This window comes from Trifolium pratense, linkage group LG2, assembly GCF_020283565.1.
Source record: "Trifolium pratense cultivar HEN17-A07 linkage group LG2, ARS_RC_1.1, whole genome shotgun sequence".
NCBI classification, from domain to species: domain Eukaryota; kingdom Viridiplantae; phylum Streptophyta; class Magnoliopsida; order Fabales; family Fabaceae; genus Trifolium; species Trifolium pratense.
This window is the reverse complement of record NC_060060.1, coordinates 71,628,375-71,645,809: the sequence shown is the minus strand read 5'-3', so window position 1 is coordinate 71,645,809 and position 17,435 is coordinate 71,628,375. Positions and strand designations below refer to the sequence as shown.

The following is a 17,435-nucleotide window of genomic DNA, read 5'->3' as shown; positions in this document are numbered from 1 at the left end:
ATAATTTGTTGGATTTTGTCCCTCCACCAAAATTCTGCACAAAATCTGCTTCTGAGCCTCAAGTTCAAAGTTTTTCACAGAACTCAATTTGGATCAATAATTCACCAAACGGGTACCGATACGACCGCAATCGAGTTAGTTTTCCACATAATCAAACTCCACTAAATTTGGAGTTACAGAGAGAGATTAATTACCGTTTTAGCGAAGCTCTGTCCAAATTAATTATCGTATGAAACTACTACTGGTATTTTCGTCATGCCTTTCACCCTGTAGCTCATTTTTGAATAGTATTTACATGTACAGAAAGCTAACGAAATTACCCTTGTTGGCATTTCAATTTCGTCGAATTTGGAGTTATGATGCGTTCGGTACACTATGTTGAATTTGAAGGTCACAAGTAGATTTCTGCAGAATTAGTAATTGGACAGACCATCACTAAAATGGTAATTAATCTCTCTTTGTATCTCCAAATTTAGTGGGGTTTGATTTTATGGAAAGCTAACTCGATTACGGTCATTTTGGTATCAATTTTGTGAATTGTTGATTCAAATTGAATTATGTGCGAAACTTTGAACTTGAGGATTAGAAGCAGATTTTGTGCAGAATTTTGGTGGGGGGCAAAATCCAACAAATTATAAAATAGGGGGTAAAATTTCGCATTTTAAAATAGGGGGTAAAATTCCGCATTTTTAAAAATAGGGGGGTAAAACTGCATTTAAGCCAATAATAAATAATTTTGGCATTTTCAGTGGTTTCAAAAAAAAGCGTATAATTGTTTTTTTTTTTTAAAAAACTTGATATCCGGCTTTAGGACCGACTAATCCAATGGGACCAATCCCACCGCCCACTGCGGGAGCCCCATTTAAAGTCAGAATTTTTTTTTTCTTTTTTCTCTCTTTAGCCCCATTTAAATGCATATAATTGTTCATCTCAATGTTTTCAAAAAATGAATATATTGTTAATTTCCAATGTGTAGTATCTCCTCGTTAGCAAGTAAAATTAATACAAATTTTAGAAAACAAAGAATAGATAACATTTTCATAAAATAAACTGACCATATTATTATTATTATTATTATTATTTTTTATGGTATTATTATTTTTTGTTATTATTATTATTATTATTATTATTATTATTATTATTATTATTATTTGTGTGTTAGTGTGACTGTAATGGGCCGGTGTGAATGACAAACTAAGAGAAATTTTCTTATCCCACCCAATCACTTTCTCGACTACTCCCCTAGCGCGCAAAAAAATTCGGAAAATACGTTCCGAACTATTTTTCTAGTGTAAAATTTACACTATAAAAAATTCGAAAAACATTTTCCAAATTGCTAGGGGGTAGGGGAGAAAGTGAACGAAGATAGAAATCAAATTGGGCGTAGCCTCATCAGGCCCATAATGAAGGAAAAAGAGAAATCTTTGAAAATTGCTTTTTAGGCCCTCCTTGTTGATTTCAGACCCCCAAAATACCCCTAATTTTGGGGCTAGTATACTATGGATTCTACAATCCGAAATTCATTTGAGTTCGGAAACTAGATTCCAAAGAAGCTTAAATTCGGATTGTATACATTCCGAAATCATGTTATATACTCCATCCGGCCATAATTATAAGCAAAATTGCACTTTTTAGATTCATGAAATAGTCCAGACACATTAACTAATTTAATAAATCTAAAAAAATGTAATTTTGCTTATAATTGTGGCCGGAGGGAGTAGCTAAGATGTATCATTGAATTGAAATTCATAACTTATATATTATAGCATGTTCCATTTTTTTTTTTCCTTTCCCACCGTTGATTAATTTGAAACCTTTTAGGTTCCTTTGTGGCTGGCTAATAAAGGTCGGACAGCAACAACAACATAAAAGGGAGTATTACCAGAAAAATACAAGAGGTAGACGGGTTTCGAAACAAATAAGTTATTTGATGATTAATAGTTCAACATTTATAATTTGATAGTTGATAGTTGATGACTGATATAGTAGTTGATAAATGGACTGAAATGTTTGAGAAAATTAACAGTTTAAGTAGCTTATCTATCTATATATACTCCCTCCGGTCCTTTTTATAAGGAACACTTTGAAAAAATCACACAGACCAATGAAGCACATTTAATTAGTTATTTTCATTTAATACTCTTATAAATTTAAATTTATTCCATATATACCCTTATTTAATTACTCTTTATTCAACTAACTTACTTATTTTTAAATTCTCTCTCATAATAAATAAGGCATAAGTGAAATTGAACATTTAAAACATTTGAAAATTGGTCAAAGTTTCTTATAAAAATAACCAAATTTTTTGCCCTAAGTGTTCCTTATAAAAAGGACCGGAGGGAGTATATATATATATATATATATATAAATCTTAAATATAGTTCTTCTACCATTAATCATAGCCTTAATTGTATCAACCAATCATAGTCTTTAGATTATTTATTTTTTTGTGGATAAATCAAGAGTTAGATAGTAAGTGGAATGTTTTAATTCATACCATAAATGCAATAAATCATTATAATGGATTATTACTAAAATGCCTGCCTCACTCAATGCAAAAAAATAATGCTGGCCTCACTACTTACCGTTGAAATTGTTATGAAAGGTGAAACAATCACCTCTTTTAATGTTTTTTTTAGGGTCAAGTCTTTTCATTGACATTCCCACTATATATATGGGCATGTGAAATTTCTATTTGGAAGGGTTATTAGTGTTGTAGAAGAATAATATGTTTTTGAAATTTTGTGATTTTATTTTATCTTTTTTTTTCTTCGTATTCAACGAGTGAGACTATATTGTTGATTTTGCAAGTATATATAGATTTTGATTTTCTTTATTCTATTTTAACACTTCATCATAGTCGTTGTATAGTGACCATTTTAAAGCCAACCCTCTTTCTCATCCTTATTTCTTCATTTCTTTCCCTTTTATATTCAATATTTATTTTCTTCTTTGCATTCTTATTCTCTAATTTGTGATATTTCTGTAGTGGGACTTTGTATGATATTTACGAAACACTACAAATAAATTGTTTGAAATGCAAATACAAATATAATTCATATTGTTAATATAATTTTTAATTAAGTTTTATTGTTAATATTATTTTGATAACATCTATTGTTTCAATTATTAATTTACTATTTATACAAATAATGTTTTGACGCTTCATTATAAAACAACGCATAATGCCCGTGCATCGCACGGGTAAATCGTCTAGTAAATGTAAAATTATATAAAAGGATATTGTTAATCTATAATTAAATTTATATTGAATTTAGGACCATTTGAAATAGCTTATTTTTGAGCTTATATGAAAATGAATAAGTTTTTATGTTAATTTATAAGTTCTCACTAACAAAAACTATATTTTTATAAGCTATTTATTCATAAAGTATGTTGACAAACTTATAATAATACATAAAAACTTACTACATCCGTTCCTACATATAAAACCCTTTTGAGATTTTTCATGAGTGGAAATTTCCGCGTAGAAGTTATAAAAAAATAGACATGTACATTATTATATAATATATAATTAGAAATATAGGTCATCATTTTTTTTTGAATAAATTAAGAGCATCTAGATATTAAGAGCATCTAGCATACATCAATATAAATGTAGGTCTAAAAATTGGAAGGCGGCAATTTTTCAACAATGACCAAGCAGCTAAAAAATTATAGGCTAAATTGCAGTTTTGGCCCCCCACGTTTCATAATTGTGCGATTTTGGCCCCCCATGTTTCAGTGTGCGATTTTGGCCCCCCACGTTTCATAATTGTGCGATTTTGGCCCCCCACGTTTCACATGTGCGATTTTGGCCCCCCACGTTTGCCCCCTTTTGCATTTCTTGGTCCCCGTCGACTATTTTGACCAAAAATTGCTAACATGGAATATTTTTGACACATGTCTTAATTGTATTGGCCAACCAAAATTTATTATTATTATCTTTTTAAAAAAAAAATTAAGAAAGGTCACGTGACTTTTTTTTGGCAGGGTTAGTTATTATTTTATGCTGACAACGGAGAAGAAGAGATTGTTTTACTGATGGAGAAGAAGATGAGATTTTGGTTCCATTTTTTGCACCTATTTTGTTAAAAAAATAATAATTAACCCCCAAAAAAAAGTCACGTGACCTTTTTTAATTTTTAAAAAAAATAAATTTTGGTTGGTCAATACAATTAAGACACGTGTCAAAAATATTTAATGTCAGCAATTTTTGGTCAAAATAGTCAACGGGGACCAAGAAATGCAAAAGGGGGCAAACATGGGGGCCAAAATCGCACAAACATGAAACGTGGGGGGCCAAAATCGCACATGTGAAACGTGGGGGGCCAAAATCGCACAATTATGAAATGTGGGGGGTAAAAATCGCACATGTGAAACGTTGGGGGCCAAAATCACACAATTATGAAACGTGGGGGGCCAAAACTGCAATTTAGCCAAAATTATATAAAAAATTGGCACTAATATAGTAGAAATATAGTTCTGCGTAATATAAAAAAGTGGCATATTTCAGCCCTACAAAATAATCGGCACGTATATTAATATATAAGTATAAATATTTGTTCGCGTAAAAATATTGGTCTGTGTAGTGATTATATAAGCATGTGTATTATACATTATTAGAAATATAGGTCCTCGTTTATTTTTTTTTACAGAAAAATGTTTATCTCATTTCATTAATAATAATGTTGTAAATACAAGATGGTATAAAGATAAAATTATGGAAACTAGCTAGAGATGTAGCCGTCCCGGCAAGCCTATGAGCAACTTCATTTGCTTGCCTCATAATGAACTTAACATCAGAGTTCAGAAGATTAGAAGCTAGAATATTTCTACAATTATAGAAAATAGACAGTTGTCTTAATTAATATATATAAGTAGAAATATAAGTCCCCATATAAATTACTGCATCCTTCCTAAATATAGCTCCCTCTTGAAATTTTTCTCTGTCCTTTTTTACAAGAACTCTTGCAAAGGACAACCAAGGACAAATATAGTCCCGCGCAGAGATTATAAAAAAGTAGGAATACATATTAATACATGATTAGAAATATGCTTCCTGCTCTCCTAGGGTTCCACCGGCCGCGACCCTCTTCTTCCTTTGGTTGCCTCAACCACCGCCGTCCAACATCTCTCTCCCTCTTCCTCACATCACCAGAGTCACTACCGCCCTTCTTCTCTCCACTCGCATCGCCTTTCCTCTGATCACTCCAACCGATCCGTCTAAGATGTAGACGCTGCTTTGGGATGTGCGATGGCCAGTGATAGCCACCCGCACCACCCTATCTTGATCTTCGGGTTGCGTTTCTCTGGCAGTCGAAGGTGGCGACCAGCTCTGTCCGGCGATTGCTAATTAATACCGGTGATTACCAGTCAACGATGGTGGTAGATATCTTCTTCAATGTGGGATATTTCTAAGTCTCACATTTGTTTCCGTAATGGTGGTCTCATCCAGAATAACATAAGAATTATTTTATGTTGCACCACCTGAGAAGACAAAGCATCGGTAAGAAAACATTGATGAACAGTGAAAAATTTCTAGTGTTTGTATGCATTGGTCCAAGGGAAATATGCTTTTCAATCCAATATTTATGCGTTGTTTTGTTTTTTTATTGCTTCTCATGATCCGGATCCTTCAAGACTGATTTGGCTTCATAAAGTTCGAAAGGGCTTAGTGCGTAAATACTCCATGTTGACGGTGGTAGTCGTTAGTATTAGTCGTGCTAAAGGGTTCACTGATTTTGTTGGGATTATTGTATTCGTGGTGCTCAATCCCGTTGATTGATTATCCCTTGATCTGACTTTCGATTGGTTCTGGGTTGTTTTGGATTTTCAACAAGACACGAGTTTGATAGCAAGGTCTCATATTGTCTCTATTGTATCCCTGTCACTCTCTCGAGTTGATCAGGGGACTGTTTGGCTCGAAAGAGTCTTGAATGCTTGTTGTGATTAATCACAAGGGGCTGTTGGAAGGTGAATCAGTCCGTGTTGGCAGTCGGTTCATTCGCCAATTTTCATATCTTGGTTGGTGCTTGCAGCCACTGACTTGCTTGAGGATGATCTGCTAGTATCGGTTAGGTTGATTTCATTTGTGCTTATTTAAATATTTGTACTGCCCGTTTGAGTTGACCTGCACTTTACTCGGTCTGATTTTATATCCCCCCAGTTCCTTTTTCTCTTGTATTTTTTTTGTTTTTTATTAAATATTATTATGAGACTATGATAGACGATGAGGGTCTTTAGGTGTGCCTTACTTGGTACCTCTAAAGTTGCTTTCATACCCGTTATTCTCATAACTTATCAAAAACAAAAAATGAGTAAAAATATAAGTTCGTGTAAAAATTATAAAAAATAGACACGTTTATTAATATATGAGTAGAAATATAGGTGTTTACACTGATTTTTGGTAATGTAAACAACCGCTAGTTTAAATTAACTACTTGAGAGATCAACTAGTAAATCTCGGGACAATTGTTCGTGCGTTATATTAAAAGAGGTTTGAATGTTCTTCATTAAATATATCATTAATTTGCAATAACAATGTGTTTAACTTGAAAGATTTTCTGTTGCGTAATTTGTAAAACGAGGTTTTATGAAACACAAGTGTGAAACATAAATTAAATGAACATGAAAAGAAAGTTCACTCGAATGAGAGAACCATTTAAATGCAGAAACGTAAATACTTTGAAAATAAAGATTTAGGAAAAGTAAAATTGCATTTAGAATGTAAATGTTACAAATAAGTAAAGATGGTTCACTGATTCATACATCTTTCTCGAGTAACTCGTTTCTCGCTGTAGCATGGATACTTTGAGTGTTTGAGAATTTGTGTAAGTGAATTGTGACCCTTATTTCGACTTACAAACTCCTATTTATAGAAAAACTAAGTAACTGCTACTTTAACGTTAAACTACTAGTCCTCTGCCACGTGTCCTTTTGCATTTGAAATAAACCAAGGCCTTGAACCGTTGTAACTGTCGAAATCGAATCACATTTGAAGGATGGAAAATACTCCAAGTCCACAATCATAAGTATTTCGATTCTTTGACTGCAATCGAATCAGCCATTTACTCGAAAGGGAGAATTTCTTCGTATCTTGTAGACTCATAATGGACAAAGAAAAGAATACTTTCCATTAGAACTCTCTTGTTCTTAAAGACATTACCCTTAACCTTCATTAAATGAGAAAATAAGAGAGATAATCTCTCTTGTTCTTGAAGACATTTAAAGCCTGACACTATTTAAAGTCATTTAACAAGCCTTTCAGTAATGAATGTCTTTGGAACTAGAGATGAAAAACATATTTTAGCTCGAGCTAAAATATGGGATAACAAATTGCCCCCAAAAATGCCTATTTCGATTTGAATGATTCGAATGAAATAAGAGATTGGCATTTTTAAAGTACTTTGTTTTAAACCCCATACTTTTCGATTCGATTAGATGATGTCATGGAATTAAAAGGTAACCGCTTCGTTTCCCACAAACTGTCACGTTCTGCAACCACTTCCAAGTAGTGGGACACGTGTCATTTTGGGAAGTTGAATTAGAAAAGGCAAAAAAACGCCTTTTTGCATTCACCAATTTTTTAATTAAAATAATTTTAATTAAAAAGTTGCTATAAATACAACTTCATACCTCAGTTAACACTTTTCCAACTTCCTCTACTGCTAGACACGATCTGAAGCAACAATCATCTTCTTCTTCAATCTTGAACGCAGAAAAAAACTTTCTACTTCTCGCTTGAACTCTTATTCTCAGTTCAAAAAACCAAAATTTCCATCTCAGATCTCAAATCCAAACCTTTTTATCTTCTTCCAAAGCTTCTATGGCGTCTTCATCAAACTCCGGTCAAGTCCCCTTCGCTGGTAAATGGAACGAATTCCCCAAAGACATCAAAGAATGCAAGCTGCTTATGACGCTCTATTCGAGAAGGCTATGACTGCCCAGTCGAAGGTTGAACAAATGAAGGCACAGGTTCAGCAACCAGGTCTTGGGATTCAAGAATGCAATAACAACATTGCAAAGTGGGAAGCGGAAATACAATCTTTTCGAGCTGAGATTGCTGATCGAGAACAGAAGATCCTTGAGGAAAAGAACAAACGCTCGAAGATTGAAGAAGCTGTTGCTGCTACCACTCAGGAGTCTATTCGAGATGCTGCAAAAGAGGGTATTTCCCATTTTAGTGTTGCTGCTGTGATCAAAGAAGAGATCAAATCCCTCGAAGACGCTATCAAGATCCAAAGCGTAGAGGTTGGTCTCATCAAAGACCATTATGCAGATTTCAAATCCAAGTGCTTGCCTTAGATTTTCTTTAGTTTTTTACTATTCGAACAATTATCTGGTTTTATTTTATTTGGTTTGTAACCTTGACAATTGCCTTTTATGACACTTTTTATTTTACTTATGCCATTTCATTTTCATTTCGAATTTTATTCTGTGCTAATATTAACTTCTAGAAGTGTTGGTTTATATTTTTTCAAATACTTACCATTTATATTCAATGTTCGCTTTTCTGAAGTTAACTCTTCTATCTCGTACGCACGATTCGAAAATACTTGAATTATTTTAAAAGGTCCTTCCCAATTTGGTGACCATTTGCCTAAAACTCTATCTTTTTTGTCCATAGGCAAAATAACTTTCCACACTAAATTCCCCACATCAAAGGTTTTTGACTTAACCTTTTTATTATAGGCTTTTGCTACTCGTTCCTTTTGTCTAGTCAAAGTATCAAGTGCCCTTAATCTTTCTTCGTCTAAATCAACCAATTCATCAAACATCATACTCCAATAATGGTCAGTTGGTATTTCCATTGGCCTTTGAATTCTAATAGATTGCAAATAGATTTCTACAGGCAGAACAACATCATGACCATATGTTAATCGAAACGGAGTAGAATTCGTTGATTCCTTGGGGGAATTTCTACATGCCCATAAAACTTGATTCAAAGTCTTATTCCAATTTCTTGGCTTTTGAGCAATGTGTTTTCTAATTAATCCAATAATAATCTTATTGGCAGCTTCAACTTGACCATTTGCTTGTGCATAATATGGTCTCGAAGTCAATAGTTTAAACCCTGTTTGTCTAGCAAATTCTTGCATTTTTCGACCAGTGAATACTGAGCCTTGATCAGTTGTAATAGTTTCAGGTATTCCAAATCTGTAGATGATATGGTTTTGAATGAAACTTATCACTTCTTCCTGCTCAACACTAGGCAAGGGTATGGCTTCGATCCATTTAGTGAAATAGTCAATACCAACTATAATGTACTTTTGATTTTTTGACGATGCTGGTCTTATTTCACCAATTAAATCTAAAGCCCATCCTCTAAAGGGCCAAGGTTTTACTATCGAATGTAATTCGCTTGCAGGTACATGTTGAATTCCTGCATGTTTTTGACATTCTTGACATCCTTTAGCAAAATCTATACAATCTTTCAGCATGGATGGCCAATACATGCCTTGTCGAAATAAAAGCCATTTCATCTTATGACCTGATTGGTGAGAACCACAGGCTCCACTATGAATATCAGAGATTGCTATATAGGCTTCAGTTTCACTAAGGCATTTTAATAATATTCCTTCGAGGGTCTTTTTGAATAATTCATTTCCAATGATTACATAATTTGATGCCCTATATTTGATTTTTCGAGGAGCATTCCCAATTGGGTTTTCCAAGTACTCCATGATTGGTTTTCTCCAATCACCATTTATTAAATTGTCAATGACAAAAATTTGAAATTCATCATAAACATCATGATCCATTTTTGAATCAAAATTATTTACGTCTTTGTGTGACGTATCTGCCCCCACAAGTTTTGGCATTGACAATTCCAACTGCATTGGTTCTTTAGAAATCAATTTTTCTTTAATTTCCACTAATTGTTCCAATTTTTCTTTGGACACTTTGTATCCTGAAGCAATCTGCGCTAAGTCATTTGCTTCCTGATTCTCTATTCGAGGGACATGTTCTATGTCAATCGAATCGAAACGCTTCAATAACGTATTCGCTATGACAAAGTATCGAATTAAATGTTCTTTGATACATTTGTACTCTTTTGTTAATTGTTTCAAAACTAATTCTGAATCACCTTTTATATCTTTTGCCCCCAAGCTTAATAGTATTTCCAATCCTGCTATCAAGGCTTCGTATTTAGCCTCATTATTCGAACAAATACCATTAATCTTATACTTAAACTTAGTAGGAATTTTTAATGGGGAAATGATTAAAATGTTAATTCTTGTACCATGTTGATGTTTAGACCCATCAAAATATAGTATCCATGGTTCCAAACCAACATAGTTTTGGGGTGATTCAATTTCTGAATGATCAACAATAAAGTCAGCCACTATTTGCCCTTTAATGGCCTTCAAAGGCTTGTATAAAAGTGAATACTCAGAAAGAGCTAAAGCCCATCTTCCAATTCGACTATGCAAAATTGGCTTTAACAACATGTGTTTAATAACATCATAATGAGAATAAACATAAACATCAATAGGCTTTATATAATGCTTCAATTTCATACAGGAAAAATATAAACAAAGACAAAGCTTTTCAATACTAGTGTATCTAGTTTCAACATCATTAAGGACTCGACTTAAATAATAAATGGCTTTTTCTTCGCCATTTTCATCCTCTTGGGCTAACATACTACCTAATGTTGTACCAGATGCTGAAATATACAACTTCATAAATTTATTCCTAATTGGAGGCATCAGAGTTGGAGGATTAGACAAGTATTTCTTGATCTCATCGAATGCTTCTTGCTGATCCTGCCCCCAAGTAAAAATATCTTCTTTCTTGATTCGAAGCAATGGTGAAACAGCTTGAGCCTTACCACTTAGATTCGAAATGAATCTCCTCAGAAAGTTGATTTTCCCCAATAAGGATTGAAGTTGCTTTTTGTTCGTTGGAGGCTTGGTCTCCAAAATAGCCTTTGTCTTATTTTGGTTTATCTCAATGCCTTTTTTATGCACCACAAAACCAAGGAAGTCTCCTGCATGTACACAAAAAGCACATTTCAATGGATTCATTTTCAATCCATATTTTCTCATTCTTTCGAATGATTTTCTCAGACAAACCAAATGATCATTCTGTGATGATGACTTAACAATAATATCATCAATATACACTTGCATAAATGTATCTATAAAATCATGGAAAATTGAATTCATTGCTCTTTGGTATGTGGCTCCAGCATTTTTCAGACCAAAAAGCATTACTACCCACTCATTGTGAATATGTGCCTTGACAGGATTATTATATATATTTTGATGATTGACAAAGCAAAAATGTTATACGCAAAAAGCGGTCAAAGGATTCCCGGCACTTAAAGACGTGGACTATAAAATTACTTTTATGATCCATGTATTTTTAGGGACTTTGTGTAAGTAGAAAAAGCTCTCATATAAATAAATCACACACTCACAAAATAGTTTTTACAAATATCCTTTTCTACTAAAATTCTTTTTGAAAAGTGGTGAGAAATTTATTTTAAAATCATTTTAAAAGGTTACGGTGGAAATAATATATTTCAGTGTGTCAAAAGAATTAAAGGGAAGATTATTGAATAACTTGATTATATCATATGTGCTGTATATGTGTCAGCACCGATTTTGCAAATAAGAGTATATATGGATTATGTGCTCATACATATCTACTCTTAAAGAGCTATATTATTGCCAGACCATTCTATCAAAATCTTCCATTTCTCAAAAGACAAACTTATGACAAGCCATTCATTTCAAATAAAAGTTTTTGATACTATGTCGACATGAATAGAAATGGCATAATGTGAATTCATTACCCTTCCAAAATCATTCACACACCAGGCCTATAAATTGAACATGATTCTCACATTTTCAAAACACCCGAAACATAATAAACTCTTTCTTTCTCACTCTCAAATTCTAATCACTCATTGCTATAATATACTCACGTAAATTTATTTTATTTGAGAGCTTTTTATACTATATAGTTTACTTTGTAATATTTGTGTTTCAATTTGTTATATCTACACAATTGGTGTAATCTTTCAATTCTTGTAATTTCTTTTGTATTGGGTGTGATCCCAAGGTTTCCAAGAGAGGTGATATCTCTTGGTTTAGAGGCTCTTGCACAAGGGAGGTGATATCTCATTGTTTGTGTTGAGAGTTCTCGGTTGTAAAGGTTATTAGCTTATCCTGTTATAAAAGCTTGGTTTATTGAAATCTCAAGGTGCTTTCCTTGGGGACTGGAGTAGGCCCTTTGTTTTTGGTCGAACCAGGATAATTTTTTGTGTCTTTTTCTACTCCTTTCATCTCTTTATTTCCTGCAACTTATTTTCTTTTGTCTTTATCTTTCTGCCCTTTTTTAATTATTGCATTGTATCTTATTTACACTTAAATTATTTTCATTTGATCAAAACAAAAACAAAAAAAAAATATTTTAAAGTGCTTTTTAATTGATATTTTAATCACTCAATTCACCCCCCCCTCTTGTGTGTTTGAAGTCACTTGTGTAACACTCATAGGTGCCTAAGGCCCCTGGGCATCGAAAAGCTGTTTTTGCCACATCTTCCTCAGCAATAAAAATTTGATTATATCTAGAATATCCATCTAACATACTAAGATACTCAAAGCCTGCTGCTGAATCTATTAGCATTTCTGCCACAGGCATAAAATATTCGTCTTTGGGTGTAGCATTATTTAAGTCCCTAAAATCTATGCATATCCTAAGAGAACCATTCTTCTAAATAACAGGAACTATATTTGCTAACCATTCGACATACCTGGCAGTTCTGATGAATTTACTTCTCAGCAGCCTCTCGATTTCTTCCTTGATCTTAGATAGGATCTCTGGCGCAAATCTTCTTGGTGATTGTTTAACTGGTTTCTTGTCTGGTCGAATTGGTAATCTGTGTTCGACCAAATTTCTGTTTAAACCTGGCATTTCATTGTAATCCCAAGCAAAATAATCTTTGAACTCTTTGAGGAGTTTGACTAGTTTATCACGCAACTCCTTTGGGATATTGGCACTTATATATGTTGGCCTTTTAATCGAGCCATCTTCAATATCTATCTCTTCCAAAGGATCTTAGGCTTGCATCTTTTGACTAGAATTCGAAGGATCTTTTTCAAATCCTAAAGGTTCTTCATCATAGATGCAGTCCAATTTTTGGATTGCTGGCAATACTTTGCCATTTTCACAACTATTGGCTTCGACAGCCATATTTTCTTGTAACATGTTGGCCTCTAAAGCCATGTTTATTTTGTTTTCGGCCATAGAAGCCGAAATCTTGGCCCAAGCATTGGGCTTAGTCGTCGTGGTCTTCATAAAGGTTCCACCCAGTTGGATGGATTTTGCCTTCATTCTCATATGGACCATCATCTATCTCCTCTCTCTCCCAAATAAACCCATGAGTTGAGTCTAACTTGACAGAATGATAGACATTATCAGCAGGGGCATAGGCATATCCCTGTTCAGTACATGGCGAAATATTCGCCAATTTTCTATCAAATGAATGCTTGGTAATATGGTGTGTCTCAGCCCTAAAATAGCTTTGATCGGCTTCGATATTTTCCACCACACCATCTTCTCTCCAGATACTCACCCTCTGATGAAGAGTCAAAGGCACCGCTCCTACGCCATGTATCCACTCCCTTCCTAGAAGTAGATTGTAATTGGCCTTTGATGCCATAACCAAAAACAAAGTTGGCCTAACAGTGTTGCCAACTGCTACATCGGCTTGAATTGCCCCCAGTGAGAAACCAGTCTCACCTTTGTAATTCGAAAGGACGATGTTGTGGGGGTGTAAGTCAGTAGAGAACTTACCAATCTTTGTTATCATGAATTCTGGCATCAGATTTACTGCTGCCCCTCCATCAATCAACACTTTGTTGACCCCCACGTTGTTAACTTTGGCCTGAATAAAGAGGGGTTTCAAATGATTCTTCATTCCCTCAGTTGGGCTTTCAAAATTGGCCATTTGCTCTTCTAGGCAGCCATTGTTCATCACATAATAACAGATTGGCTTGTGTAAAGCCAATTCATTTTCATCGAACTCATCCTCTCCTTCAGTTACTTCCGACCACACATCATATTCAGTAGGCAGAATGGAAACTACATTAACCAGCACATCAAACTCAGGATCTGAATCAAGAAGATCCTCATCCTCCATGTTCTCTTTTTCGAGTTTGTCTTCAATCTTTCGATCAGACAAGGATTGAGACAATCTCTCTTTTACTGGCCTTTTGGTCGCTTCGACCACCTGTTTCCCTTTCTTATCTTCAGCCTTCTAAACCCCCTAAAGTGACAATCTTTGTTGGCGCTGATGCCTGCGCCATTGTGTACGTGTCATGGGATTCTTTCCATGTAGTTATTTCTGTAAGCATACTTCTTCGAATCAACAGATTGATTCGACTGGTTCTTACTTGAACTCCCCTTATCAACAGAATTTCTGACAAGGTTTGATGCATGACCATGAACCCATTTGTTCATTGGTGTGTTGTTGGATGACACAAAAGTATTTGGATTGCCTAACCTTTGGTACATTGGTTTAGCATGCGCCACATTTTGTCTTTTTACTGGCCTTGATTTTAGCCAATTCTCTTTGTTTCTTCTAAAAGGTATGAACTTGTTAAGGCCCTCAGTAGCCTTTTTGTCAAATACTGCACTGCACCTTGGGCAGAGCATGACTTCAGATTTGTTAAGTTTACACCTTTGTAAGAAATCTATCAGTTCCTCTTCAGCCCCAGGATATACTACTTTCATCTTCTCGTAGTATTCATTCTCTGGGATAGAAACCAACTGTGCGCCACCAGATAAATCCATAGCATCAACCATCAAGCATTCGACTGGCTCCACATAAGAGGCGTCTGATATTTGTAATGGATCTTCATCAATTTTCATTTGTTGCTTGGGTTTCTCTCCAAACTTCAGCCTTCCATCTTTCAAAGCCTTTTGAACAAGATCCCTGAAAAGAACACATTGTGAGGTTTTATGACCCAAAAAATTATGAAATTTACAAAAACCTCTTTTCTTTTGCTGTTCTAAAGGAGGCACTTTTAACCCCTTTGGGACAACAATTTGGCCATCAGCAACCAATAAATCAAATATTTCATCACATTTTGTTATGTCGAATGAATAGGTTTTAGCAACAAATTTATCATTTTTGGGTTCGACAGGATTTTTCCCATTCGATGGCTTTAGCAATTTACAAACATAGGGAGGGCCTGATTTTAATTCGGCCACATTAATTTCATTATCCTCTATGTCCTCGTAACTGACAACATATTCATCTTCATCATCTATTGTTTCGACATAGGCTATTTTCTCCCTTTTTTGAAACTTCGATGATCTAGCCTTTTCAGCTTTAAGGCGTTCGACCTGTCTCACTCTATCTGCTAATTATGCCATATCCCTTAGATGTTGTGTATCTAATTTCTTTCAAATCGAATAGTCTTGGCCTCCAGCAGCCATTTCGACTAACTCATGCTCAGACACTTGTGTAAAACATCTAGCCTTGAGTAACCTGAATCGATTCAAATAGTCATCTACAGACTCTGGTGTTTTCCTCCTAACGCTAGCCAATTCTTTCAAACTAATTTTAGATTGGCCCATGTAAAATTGTTCATGGAAAACCCTTTCTAGTTGAGGCCAATGATGAATCAAATGTGGGGGAAGCGTTGTGAACCAAGTGAAAGCATTTTTCGTGAGGGAATTTGGGAAATATTTCATTCTTAAATTTTCATTATCTGCCAAATTTCCTGCTTCAGTAAAAAACCTTGCAACATGCTCCACTGTTGATTCAGTTGTATCCCCAGCAAACTTTGTGAATTTGGGGATCTTCCATCCCCTTGGCAATTCAGTTTGTAGTACGTACTCAGCCAAAGGTGAAACGAAATTGGGCCTGTGTAAGCCTACATTAAACCCATTTTGGGTCAATATCGTTTCGACTAAATTTGCCAAGTTATTTTGTTGTGCAAAATTGTTTTGTTGCACATTTCTAACTACTTCGTCAGCATTTTGATTTCTATTAACCAAAACTATCCCTGGATCTTGAACTTGATTCACCACTTGTTTTGGTGGTTCCTCTTGCACCACTTGTGGAACTTGATTTACAGGGACCCCAGCATTAATGGGCAAACCTCGGTCCTGAACATGCTCTTGGTTTCGAATGGGTTGAAGATTTTGGTTAGGCATTGCAGGAGTGCCAAAGAAATCTGCAATTCGCCCCATCTGATGGGCTAACAACTGATAGTTGTCGTTTGTATTATTGATTAAAGGATTCAAGATAGTTCCTAATTGTTATGTTAGGGTGTTAACCATTTCATGGTTGCTTTCGTCCATTTGTTGTCTAAAAGACATCATGGTTACATTTGTCAAATTTTGTTGGGCAATGTCTCTGGCCCTATTTCCCACAACAGAGGCTGATGGGGAAGGCATGGTAGCCCTTTCAGGGTTAGAATTAGAATGATGTAAGTCCATCATCAAAGATGCTGGCAAAACCTAACCCTGATTGATCCAGCGCAAATGATCGAATTGGGCTCCTTAAATCGTTAGGACCCGACTGATTATTTCCCATATTGTTTGACACTAACGAAGATATTGACCCAGATAGGGTCGAACTCGTTGAAGGAACTGTTACTCCTATATTCCCAAAACTCACTGAGGGTCCGCTCGAACCAGATGTTCCAGAGCTATTGGCCATAACAGTAGCGTTACTATTGGACGCTTGTGTTGGCTGTCCCTCGGGATTTAGGACATTGTTATTGTTGTTTTGATTATTATTGGGTGGTCGAACCATTTTTTATCGAGATTTAACACTAGTTAAATTTGGTAAGGATTTACCACTCCTCAAATGCATACAAAATCAAAACAGACAACTTCTGAATACCAATTGTTTAGTATTCGATGAAAATTTTAGAAAACAAACTTCTTTTAAAAATGAAAAACTGCACAAACAACCCGTCCCACTAGGCGTGCCAATTTGTTTACACTGATTTTTGGTAATGTAAACAACCGCTAGTTTAAATTAATTACTTGAGCGATCAACTAGTAAATCTCGGGACAATTGTTCGTGCGTTATATTAAAAGAGGTTTGAATGTTCTTCATTAAATGCATCATTAATTTGCAATAACAATGTGTTTAACTTGAAAGATTTTCAGTTGCGTAATTTGTAAAACGAGGTTTTATGAAACACAAGTGTGAAACATAAATTAAATGAACATGAAAAGAAAGTTCACTCGAATGAGAGAACCATTTAAATGCAGAAACGTAAATACTTTGAAAATAAAGATTTAGGAAAAGTAAAATTGCATTTAGAATGTAAATGTTACAAATAAGTAAAGATGGTTCACTGATTCATACATCTTTCTCGAGTAACTCGTTTATCGCTGTAGCATGGATACTTTGAGTGTTTGAGAATTTGTGTAAGTGAATTGTGACCCTT

The 17,435-nt window shown here is 34.7% G+C and overlaps 1 protein-coding gene and 1 pseudogene across 1 annotated transcript; both read right to left on the bottom strand.

The window, feature by feature from the left end:
• Nucleotides 1-8,435: 8,435 nt before the first annotated feature.
• Nucleotides 8,436-13,245, bottom strand: LOC123905369. The gene is made up of 5 exons (XM_045954972.1): nucleotides 13,098-13,245; nucleotides 12,773-12,926; nucleotides 12,498-12,715; nucleotides 10,596-10,999; nucleotides 8,436-10,445 (listed from the first exon to the last, which is right to left on the bottom strand). Exons 1-5 carry the CDS (start codon nucleotides 13,243-13,245, stop codon nucleotides 8,436-8,438), a joined length of 2,934 nt encoding a protein of 977 aa, XP_045810928.1.
• A 1,092-nt stretch (nucleotides 13,246-14,337) lies between these two features.
• LOC123905368 lies at nucleotides 14,338-16,332 on the bottom strand (annotated as a pseudogene).
• Between the last annotated feature and the right edge of the window lie 1,103 nt (nucleotides 16,333-17,435).

Excerpts from the sequence above, each read along its gene's own strand:
- LOC123905369 (XM_045954972.1), bottom strand. The coding sequence starts at position 13,245 with ATGGCTTTAGAGGCCAACATGTTACAAGAAAATATGGCTGTCGAAGCC. Across the intron at positions 12,927-13,097 it reads AAAAGATCCTTCGAATTCTA|GTTTAAACAGAAATTTGGTC; the intron begins GTCAAAAGATGC and ends ATGAAATGCCAG. Across the intron at positions 10,446-10,595 it reads CCATTTATTATTTAAGTCGA|CCAATTTTGCATAGTCGAAT; the intron begins GTCCTTAATGAT and ends ATGTTGTTAAAG.